The 11,338-nt window shown below is 40.8% G+C and overlaps 1 protein-coding gene and 1 non-coding gene across 2 annotated transcripts in view; one reads left to right on the plus strand and one right to left on the minus strand.

The window, feature by feature from the left end:
- The window catches only part of MPHOSPH9 (M-phase phosphoprotein 9), a gene marked incomplete at its 5' end in the record, with an annotated part of 61,209 nt that overhangs the window by 36,845 nt on the left and 13,026 nt on the right, over positions 1–11,338 (minus strand). The window contains 4 exons of the mRNA XM_017544244.2: positions 2,243–2,330; positions 7,087–7,242; positions 7,547–8,007; positions 8,168–8,293. Of these exons, the coding sequence (XP_017399733.2) occupies positions 2,243–2,330; positions 7,087–7,242; positions 7,547–8,007; positions 8,168–8,293 (831 nt within the window). The remainder of the gene's footprint in view (positions 1–2,242; positions 2,331–7,086; positions 7,243–7,546; positions 8,008–8,167; positions 8,294–11,338) is intronic.
- On the plus strand, positions 623–763 carry LOC119473599. The gene has a single exon (XR_005202806.1). It is a non-coding gene; the product is annotated as a U4 spliceosomal RNA (small nuclear RNA).

Genomic DNA, 11,338 nt, shown 5'->3' on the forward strand with positions numbered 1-11,338 from the left:
AAAAAAAAAAAAAAAAAAAAAAAAAAAACCCATCTGATATGTTAATATTTATTCAACAATCATTTCTGCAATACCCACTAGGTGCCAGGCACTACGGTGCCAGAAATGTAAGATAAACAAATAAATAGTCCCTAATGTCATGAAGCTTAGGAGAAGACAAAGAACTAAAAAAGCAAACAGGCCAGGCACTGTGGCTCACAGTGAAAATGCCAGCACGTTGAGAGGATTGCTGGAGTCCAGGAGTTTGAGGCCAGCCTCGGCGACATAGGGAGTCCCTGTCTCACCAAAACTTTTAAAAATCAGCCTGCTGTGGTGGTGTGTGCCTGTAGTCCCAACTACTCAGGAGGGTGAGGTGGGAGGATCACTTGAGCCCGAGAGCTCAAGACCACAGTAAGCCATGACGGCTCCATAGTACTCTAGCCTGGGCGACAGTTAACCCTGTCTCGGAAAAAAAAAAAAAAGAAAAAAAGTAAAGATAAAAACATATAAAACAAAATAGGCCAGGTGCCTGTAATCCCAGCACTTTGGGATGCCAAAGCAGATGGATCACCTGAGGTCAGGAGTTCAAGACTAGACTGGCCAACACAGTGAAATCCCGTCTCTACGAAAAATACAAAAATTAAGCTTTGCGCAGTGGCAGTTTCGTAGCCAATGAGGTTTAGCCGAGGCGCGATTATTGCTAATTGAAAACTTTTCCCAATACCCCACCATGACGACTTGAAATATAGTTGGCATTGGCAATTTTTGGCAGTCTCTACGGAGACTCAGTCATAAAAAATAAATAAATAAATATAAATAAATAAATAAATTAGCCAGGCTTGGGGGGAGGGCTCCTGTAATCCCAGCTATTTGGGAGACTGAGGCAGGAGAATCGATTGAAGCCAGAAGGCAGAGAGTGCAGTGAGCCAAGATTGCGCCATTACACTCCAGCCTGGACAAGAGCGAGACTCCATTTCAACAAAAAACCTCCAAAAGAGACATTTTCCACCAAAATTTTGTTTATAAAGTTGCATATATCACATACATATACATGCTACTCTATGATAGTTATCATGCATTTTATCTTCTAATAGATATTAAAATAAAACTTGCAAACACAGACTTTGAGAAATTTTTTACACTTAAAAAGACTGTCTTACACCAAAAGATTGAGAAAGACATAATAAAGGTCTTTGTTCAGAAAGAAAAAAAGTGTAAAAAAAATAAAACTTGGTAACGCATGGGGAGAAAAGTAATTTTAGCATAAAAAGCTTATGCACTTTTAGTTATATACTCAAGAAAACTAAAAATGTATGTGTCACATAAAATCTTGTTGACAAACGTTCATAGCAAAATAATTTAAATAGCCAGAAAGTGTATAAATAATCTAAACATTACCTGATGAATATTAACAAAAATGGGTTATTATTCACAGAATGAAATATATTCTGCCATAAAAAGGAATGAAGACTGATAATATTACAACATGGATGAACCCTGAAAATATTGTACTAAGTGAAAAAGCCAGACACAAAAGGCCATACAGTCTAGGACTGCATTTATATCAATGTTCAGAAAAGGCAAATGCCTAGAGAAAGAAAACTGAGGTGTGGTTGCCAGGGCGTGGGAGGACAGAATGTGTGGGGGTGACGCCAAGGGATGTGAGGTTTTTTTGTTTTTTGTTTTTGTTTTTTGACTGAGGAAAATGTCCTGAAATTGATTGTGGTGGTGGCTGCCCAACTCTAAATATACTAAAATTCATGGAATTGTACCCTTTAAAGGGTAAGTTTTATGGTATGCAAATTCTATCTCAATTAAAAAAATTTTTTTGAGACAGGATTGTGCTCTGTTGCATAGGCTGCAGTGCCATGGCGCAATCATGGTCATGCGGCCTCAACTTCCTGGGCTCAGGTCATCCACCTCCCTCGGCTTCCCAAGTTGCTGGGACCACAGGTGTGCACCACCATGCCCAGCTAATTTGTAGAGACAGGGGTCTCCCTTTGTTGCCCAGGCTGGTCTCGAACTCCTGGACTCAAGCAATCTTCCCACCCCAGCCTCCCACAGTGCCAGGATTACCCATCACACCTGGCCAAAAGGTACGTTTTAAAAAGATAAAGTTTATAGTACTATATGAAGCCAACAGCACTAAAAACATAAACTTCATAAGCCTTTCTTAAAAAGACAAACACATAATCGATGTTATTGTGAAATACTTCATTTGTCTCACCAGAACTCCCACCAAAAAAAAAAAATATATACTTACCACTTCAATTTCCAGTAAGTTATTCTTATTTTCAAGTGTTCTTACGCGACTAGTAGCTTCATGCAGAGCACTATCTAACTGGCCACATCTAAAAACCATAAATTTAGTTTCAATTAGAAGATAAAATTATTACCCTTAAAGTATTACATAAATCTAACCAATTCTCTGATATGTAACATAAGACAAATTCTCCAGCGTTAGCTAAGTCTCAGGATGCCATTTTAGTAGAATATAACCCAATGAATCTGATAGTATAGTATGTAAAGAAAACGCCAAAATTGGCCAGGCACAGTGGCTCACGCCTGTAATACCAACACTTTGGGAGGCTGAGGTAGGCAGATCTCTTGAGGCCAGGAGTTCAAGATCAGCCTGGCCAACATGGTGAAACCCCATCTCTACTGCAAATACGTGATGGCATGTGCCTGTAGTTCCAGCTGCTCAGGAGGCTGAAGTGAGAGGGTGGCTTGAACGTGGGAAGATGGGGTTTCCATGAGCCAAGATCATGCCACTGCACTCCAGCTTGAGTAACAGTGTGAAATTCGTTTTTTTTGTGTTTTTTTTTTTTGTAGAGATAGTGTCTCCCTACATTGTACAGCCTGGTCTCAAGTGATCCTCCCACCTCAGCCTTGCTGGGATTATAGGCGTGAGCTAACATGCCTAGCCTAAAATTAATTTTTTTAAAGATATAAAAAAAGACATGTGCATAAAGTAGCTTGATCTTAGTTATGAAAAAAATCTATCTATATATATATGTATTATGACTTCTGGGAAAATACAAAAAATTAAATTTGGGATTTGGGACTAGAGAATGGGAAAGGAGATTTACTTTTTTTTTTTTGGAGACAGGATCTCATTCCATATAAGAGGCTGGAGTGCAGTGGTGCAATCTCATTCCAGGCTGGAGTGCAGTGGTGCAATCAATCATGGTTCACTGCAGCCTCAACCTTCTGCAATTCTCCTGCCTCATCCTCCTGAGTATGCACCACCACATACAGCTAATTTGATTTTTTTGTAGAGATGGGATCTCACTTTATCGTCCAGGCTAGTCTTAAACTTCTATGCTCAAGTAATCCAATTTACTTTTCATATTACGTACTTCTGTACTATTTCAAACTTAGCATGAATATAACTATTCTTATAATTAACTTCCTTTGTAAAGTGAATTATTACAGACCCTCAAAATAATAAAATACATAGAAGAATTCAATGACCATTTTGACTCGGTGTTTAACATACTGTGAAGAATAAAAGCTGTATTTGCCGGGCGCGGTGGCTCAAGCCTGTAATCCCAGCACTTTGGGAGGCCGAGGCGGGTGGATCACAAGGTCAAGAGATCGAGACCATCCTGGTCAAAATGGTGAAACCCCGTCTCTACTAAAAATACAAAAAATCAGCTGGGCATGGTGGCGCATGCCTGTAATCCCAGCTACTCAGGAGGCTGAGGCAGGAGAATTGCCTGAACCCAGGAGGCAGAGACTGCGGTGAGCCGAGATCGCACCACTGCACTCCAGCCTGGGTAACCAGCGAAACTCTGTCTCAAAAAAAATAAATAAATAAATAAATAAATAAATAAAAGCTGTATTTATTTAGCACTGACTGTATACACCAGGTCTTTGTTAAGCATGTTCCACTTATCCTCACAATTCTGTGAATTAAGATTGACGGGAGGGGAGAGGAGGGAGACCTGCCGCCTCCCTCCCTCCCCCACCCCACCCCCCCAAAAAAGATCATCATTGATCACATTTTAGAATGGAGAAAACAAGACAGTTCAGTTCCTCACTGAAAGTCACACAGGTTGTAAGCAGTCACACTGGGAGCATAAGCTGGGCACTCTGCGTTCATGCTCCTAACTGCTGTGCATTAATGCATCTCAGACATGAAACAGTGATAAGACTATTCTTTTTTTTTTTTTAAAAAAAAACAAGTTAAATTTAGCAGTGGGGGGTTGTATACCAACTTTAGAGACACTAATGTTAATAAGTTCTGATAACCCACTACCATCGGACCAGCCATAAGACTATTCTTTATTTATTTATTTTTATTTTTAGCACAAAAACCTGAATTATGTAAGACCATTCTTGAGAAAAGTCAAATAGTCAAGTGTAAGTGTGTAAATTGTATTTGACTTTTTTCAGTACTACAGATTCTAATGTGACAGAGATCACTGTCCCAAGTTCCAAATCCATGACATAATAACTGATATCACAGCTGGCTAATGGCTAATGGCCCCATTTGTAACACCAGGGCGATTCTCAAATTTGCAATTTTAAGTTTGAAAAAACCAGTGTATATGCATTGCTAATAATGGTTTGTATCTTGGGGGAATCATTTCTCCAGTTCTAAATGACTGCAATTTATTTTGTTTCTACTGTCCTCTGTAACATAGCTTTTTTTTTTTTTTTTTTTTTTACTATAAGCCAGATCAAATCTTTTTTGGGAAGTAGGAGAAAATAATGTATTGCTATTCATTTGCACAGTGATTACATTTACTCCAGAAACCACACCTGCCACTGTTACTAACTGCTGTAACACAGCCATTTACTTTTTTAAAACCCCTAGCTTCCAATTTGCTCCACCTACATTTGCTCATTGCTCTACATGCTCAAACATCTTCTAATCATAAAAATGGTTTTTTTGGTTTGTTTTTTGAGACAGAGTTTTGCTTGTTGCCAAGGCTGGAGTGCTATGGCGCTATCTCAGCTCATGGTAACCTCAGCCTCCCAGGTTCAAGTGATTCTTCTGCCTCAGCCTCCTGAATGCTGGGATTACAGGAATGCCCTACCACACCCAGCCAATTTTGTATTTTTAGTAGAGACAGAGTTCCTCCATATTGGTTAGGCTGGTCTCGAACTCCCGACCTCAGGTGATCTGTGATCCACCTCAGCCTCCCAAAGTGCTGGGATTACAGGCTTGAGCCACCTCACTCAACCAAAAATGTTTTAGCTGGCTCTAATTTATTCTAGGTGCTTTCCTTAGCACTCTGTCTTTAATCTTCAAAAGTTCACTGGTGGGCTTCTTTCATACTTGTTTTCCTATGGGAAGTAACTGCAGTTATTTTTCCCTTTTAGTTTTTGAGACTTGAGTCTCACTCTGTCGCCCAGGCTGGAGGGCAGTGTTGCAATATCAGCTCACTGTAAACTCCGCCTCCCAGGTTCAAACAATTCTCTAGTCTCAGCCTCCCGAGTAGGTGGGATTTTCAGTGTGCACTAACACATCTGGCTACTTTTTGTATATGTAGTAGAGACTGAGTTTCACCATGTTATCCAGGCTGGTCTGGAACTCCTGACCTCAAGTGATCTGCCTGCCTTGGCCTTCCAAAGTGCTGGCATTGCAGGCATGAGGCACCACACCCAGCCTCATCTTTGCCTTCTTAACAAAAACAAAAAAAATCCAACTTCCCATAACCTGCCATCCACTGTTTTTGTCCGAAAAAACCTAAACCTGTATCTTTTCTTGTTTGGCTCTTTTTCAAATTACTTTTCCCTACCATTGTACCCCCACACCACCAAATCCAAAATGAAAGCTGTAGAAACATTCAGGAATAAGATAGCCATGTTAACTACCACAGCAACCAAAACTACTTAGTACAAAAGTTAGTTTTCCCATAACTTTGAAAGTTAAACCCTTAACCAGATGGAAGATTTTAGTTCCCTCCTTGGCTCTTTGAAGTGACCTTTGTCTTTACTCCTTAGAGAACTCCTTGCTATCAGGTAGACCTTCATCAATTTTCAATCTATTTAAGTCCTATTTATTTGGAGACAGAGTGTTGCTCTGTCATCCAGGCTGGACTGCAATGGCACAACCTCAATTCACCACAGCCTTGACCTTCTAAGCTCAAGCAATCCTCTCACCTCAGCCACCCAAGTAGTAGCTGAGACCACAGATACACACCACTACTCCAGCTAATGTTTCAATTTTTTTGTAGAGACAGGGTTTCACCATGTTTCCCAGGCTGGTCTTGAACTCCTGAGCTCAACAGACCACATGCCTCAGCCTCCCAAAGTGCTGGGTTACAGATGTGAGCCACGATGCCTAAGTCCTGTTTAATTATAAAGTACATTGCAAGGACTCTATTCCTAATACCAGTGAAAGCATCAAATTTTCTAAGTGATTCTAAAATAGGTGTGAAGCTATCCTGAATATAAGACCATTCTCCCCTATATTTCTTTGCGGATTTTTTTTTGGAATGGGAACTATAGTACTTTAATGGGCCTTTTAAAAAGGTTGAGAACTGCCATAGGACATAAGTCATAAATATTAGGAAGTCCATAGTACTTCTCCTCCCATCAATGGCATTACTCTTCACATACAAAATTCGCTAAACTGTTTCAGTGTTTTGCCATGTGAAACAGATGGCTCCCTGTCAGTTATTAGTGTATTAGAAGAGGTGGGTTCAGCCGGGTGCAGTGGCTCATGCCAGTAATCCCAGCACTATGGGAGGCCGAGGAGGGCAGGTCACCTGAGGTCAGGAGTGAGACCAGCATGACCAACATGAAGAAACCCCGTTTCTACTACAAATACAAAAAAATTAGCCAGGTGTGGCGGTGCATGCCTGTAATCCCAGCTACTCAGGAGGCTGGGGCAGGAGAATCACTTGAACCTGGGAGGCGGAGGTTGTGGTGAGCTGAGATCAAGCCATTGCACTCCAGCCTGGGTGACAAGAATGAGATTGTGTTTAAAAAAATAAAAGAGGTGGGTTCATAGCTTCAAATATTTAGGCAAACGTGACTATTAAAATTTCAAATCCAAAGTATATGTTTTCAAAGTGTTTTATCACAATATACTTCTGTGAAAATAATAAATCCAAGGTAGAGAAAACTTCACAGCTAAATTATAAATTTTACCTGTCTACAAGAATTTGATTGGTTATTTTCCAATCTTCATCTGCAGAGATTTCTTTTGCCTCCAGCTTCTGCTTCAAACTATTTATTTCTGATTCATAATAAGCTCGAAGATCTGCTATGTGTCGAGCATGCTTTTCCTTCAGGTTTTGCCTAATCCTTATCCAGTGAGAATAAAAAATACATGTTATGAAAGCTATCCTCCATCTCCATCCCACAAAAGAAACGAAGAACACAATGATTCTTGTGGGCAAATATATAGCATATTTTCTTTCCATGCCACCAAATATATAGATTAATACACAAGAAGTTGACAATCGAGTGAAAGAGTTTTTATATGCTCTATCTTATAAATGCTAAATCTCTAAGATTTTAGGCAATACTGAAGTTCAATAAAGATCATTTTCAATCAGACATCATAGAAAATCTATTAACATTACAAGCAATTCAGTGAAATACATACTTAGACAATATCACAGGATCTTCCAAGGAAGTCAGTGAAATGCATTCTGGGACACTGTTGGCTGTACCTGGAAGCTGGGACTGACTGACTGAGGCCGAAGCGACCATGACAGTGTTTTCTTCATCTACAGTGTTGACCGAGATATCATTACTAGCAATGGTATATACTGACGGAAACGTGGAACTGGTCCTACTTTCATTTTGGAATGTCTGATTTTTCCAAGAGTCCACAGGAGAAGCTTTTGTGTGTGAAGGATATTTTGGGAATTCAGGTAACTGAGAAGTGACATTACTTGCTTGTGAAAATGAGTCTATGTCAGAGGGACTAGACATGCTAGGCTCTAGAACAGAGTCCGGAGAAAAGGATATTCTGTCATCCAGGGCATTCGGAAGGCTGTGGAGTTGAATCCCTGAAATCTGCTGCTTTGGCTTCATGTGTAATGTAGGATCTAGAGTCAGGACCTAGAAACAAGACAAAGGGAAGTCTCACCCTCAGAACTCGGTTTTACTTTGCTTGTTTTCAGATGAGTAGGCTTTAAATCTCCTAGGGAAAATGAAGCTTGAGGTAAAAGAGTCAGGACGCATCATTCACGTTCACTCGGCAGAATGTGGACAACTTTACCTCTGGTGGATGATTTGGGTTGGAAGCAGAAGTGAGATTCCTCTCAGGTAACTGCTTGTTTTCCCTTTGTTTTTTATAATAAATATCCTTCAGTGACGGTAGCTTCATCTCATTACTAGTATTAGACTTAAAGATACGAAACAAAATTAAATGGTGTTATCAATAATGAAACAAATTAGTGATATCAAAATAAGCACCATAAAAAGATTTTTGAAAGACTTTAAGCAAATTGAAAATGTAGACTGTCAGATTTATAATACAAAGTTGGAAGTCACTGCCTAGTATGATGAGTCTACCTCAGAATGGAAAGATGTTTGGATCTCCTAACAATGGACACTAAGGGGATAATGTGAACATTAATTATTTAGCAGCCTATGAATACTTCCAAATAATGAAATTCTTAGTAGTTCTCTCACTGAAAATAAGAACCAAGTTTTGTGGGTTTCTTTGAGACAGGGTCTCACCCTGTTGCCCAGGCGGGAGTGCAGTGGTATAATCATGGCTCTTTGCAGCCTCAACCTCCCAGGCTAAGGTGATCTTCCTGCCTCTGCCTCCCAAGTTGCTGGGACTACAGGAATGCACCACCATGCCCAGCTAATTTTTCTATTTTTTGGTAGAGATGGGGTCTTGCCATGTTGCTCAAGGTGGTCTCCAACTCCTGAGCTCAAGCAATCCTCCCACCTCAGCTTCTCAAAGTGCTGGGTACAGGCATGAGCCACCATGCCTAGCCAAGAACCAAGTTTTGACATAAGAAATGCTTCATAATGAATGACAGAAGGAGGAGAAAACTTCTGGTCAAACTAATTTCATATGACTGAAAAAAAAAAGCACCAAGAGGCAGGGTTCCTTATCTATTAGTTATAATCATGTTTGTTTAAAGTTGGCCAACCAAAACTAGGTGTCACAAAGTGACCCAATGAAAATAAGTCCCCCCTGTCGCTTCTCGGCCTTTTGGCAAAGACCAACTGGAAATAAGTCCCTTTATTCATTAGTAGAATAAGAAGACATGATCCTAAGCTGGGCACGATGGTGCGCGCCTATAATCCCAGCACTTTGAGAGGCTGAGGCAGGCGGATCATCTAAGGTCAGGAGTTCAAGACCAGCATGCTAACATGGTGAAACCCCATCTCTACTAAAAAATATAAAAATTCAGTCAGGCTGAAGTGGGAAGATCACTTGAATCCAGGAGGCGGAGGTTGTAGTAAGCCGGGATCATACCACTGTACTCCTTCACTCCAGCCTGGGCAACAGGGCAAGACTGTCTCAAAAAAAACAACAACAAGGCCGGGCGCGGTGGCTCACGCCTGTAATCCCAGCACTTTGGGAGGCCAAGGCGGGTGGATCATGAGGTCAAGAGATCGAGACCATCCTGGTCAACATGGTGAAACCCCATCTCTACTAAAACTACAAAAAATTAGCTGGGCATGGTGGCACGTGCCTGTAATCCCAGCTACTCAGGAGGCTGAGGCAGGAGAATTGCCTGAACCCAGGAGGCAGAGGTTGCGGTGAGCCGAGATCGCGCCATTGCACTCCAGCCTGGGTAACAAGAGCGAAACTCCGTCTCAAAAAAAAAACAAAACAAAAAAAAAAACAGAAGATACGACCCTAATTTCTAAAAATTGAAATCAGGGCTTCACTACACTAAAAATGTTGCACAGAGGTCTAGGCTCTAAACATTAAAACTTCGGGCTTAAATTATTTCAAGGTGGGACATATTATAGGGTGTGAGAGGAGAACCAATTAACCTTGGGCCTCAAATTTAAACTGTGAACACTGCCACAAATGAGATTATACATTCAACAATAGATACATTGAAAACTCTGAAAGAACACATTAATTATGTAGCTTTAAATTTATGTCTCATTTCTAGACCCTATATAGGCTCAGAGCACCATGAACATATATTCTGAAAATCTTATAACTAGCTTGCGAATGTGTGCATCCAAGGCATTAATTTGTTAAATCTAAACCTTTAAAGTATACTGCAGCAACTCACACCTGTAATCCCAGCACTTTGGGAGGCCAAGGCGGGTGGATCATTTGAGGTCAGGAGTTCGACACCAGCCTGGCCAATATGGTGAAACCCCATCTCTACAGCTCTACTAAAAATACAAAAATAAGCCAGGCATGTTGGCACATGCCTGTAACCTCAGCTACTCAGGGGGCTGAGGCAGAAGAATTGCTTGAACCTGAGAGGTGGAGGTTGCAGTGAGCCGAGATCTCACCACTGCACTCGCACTCCAGCTTTGAAAACAGAATGAGACTGTCTCAAAAAAAAAAAAAAAAAAAAGGAAGCACAATTCCCATAATTCTGCTGTAGAATTCATTCCTTACATGCCAACAACCGAAAGAAGCCTTTTAAAGTCTTAAAGCCTGTGACAAGTAGCAGTATTCCACTATGGCCACAGCCTGGTGGCCTGGGGGAGTGGTTAGAATTATTCTATTCAAAGCTCATGGGAATAGATAGTACCACTTTTCACCACTTTTATCATGCTCTTGTCATGTTAACATCTCTGAAGTAAAAATGCCTCTTGTGGCTGGGCGTGGTGGCTCACGCCTATAATACCAGCACTTTGGGAGGCCGAGGCAGGCAGATCACGAAGTCAGGAGAACAAGGCCATCATGGCCAACACGGTGAAACCCCGCCTCTACTAAAAATACAAAAAAAATCAGCTGGGCATGGTGGCGCACACCTGTAGTCCCAGCTACTTGGGAGGCTGAGGTAGGAGAATTGCTTGAACCCAGTAGGCGGAGACTGTAGTGAGCCAAGATCGCGCCACTGAGCTACAGCCTGGGCAACAGTGTGAGACTGCGTCTCAAAAAAAAAAAAAAAAAAAAAAAAAATGCCTCTTGTAATTAATGGTATCTTGTAATTGCTTTGGACCAAGTAGTGGTTGTGACAGACTGTCACTCCCTGCTCATAAGCTCAAAACCATCAAAATTAGCCAAAGAGGTGTCAGCAGCTTGGAAGACAAACCTAGACACTACAATGAAACTCCTGAAGACCAGTATCTAAGAGAAGGGTGAATCAGACACATTTAGCAACATTTTCCATATGGGAGTCAAAAGCAGGATAGTTTACACACTACTAAGCCAGGTACAAAGCAGAAAGGCCTTTCCATTCTTTTTATTTTTTTTTATTTTTATTTTTATTTTTATTTTTTTTTTTTT

Source organism: Cebus imitator, unplaced genomic scaffold, assembly GCF_001604975.1.
Source record: "Cebus imitator isolate Cc_AM_T3 unplaced genomic scaffold, Cebus_imitator-1.0 Scaffold169, whole genome shotgun sequence".
NCBI lineage: Eukaryota > Metazoa > Chordata > Mammalia > Primates > Cebidae > Cebus > Cebus imitator.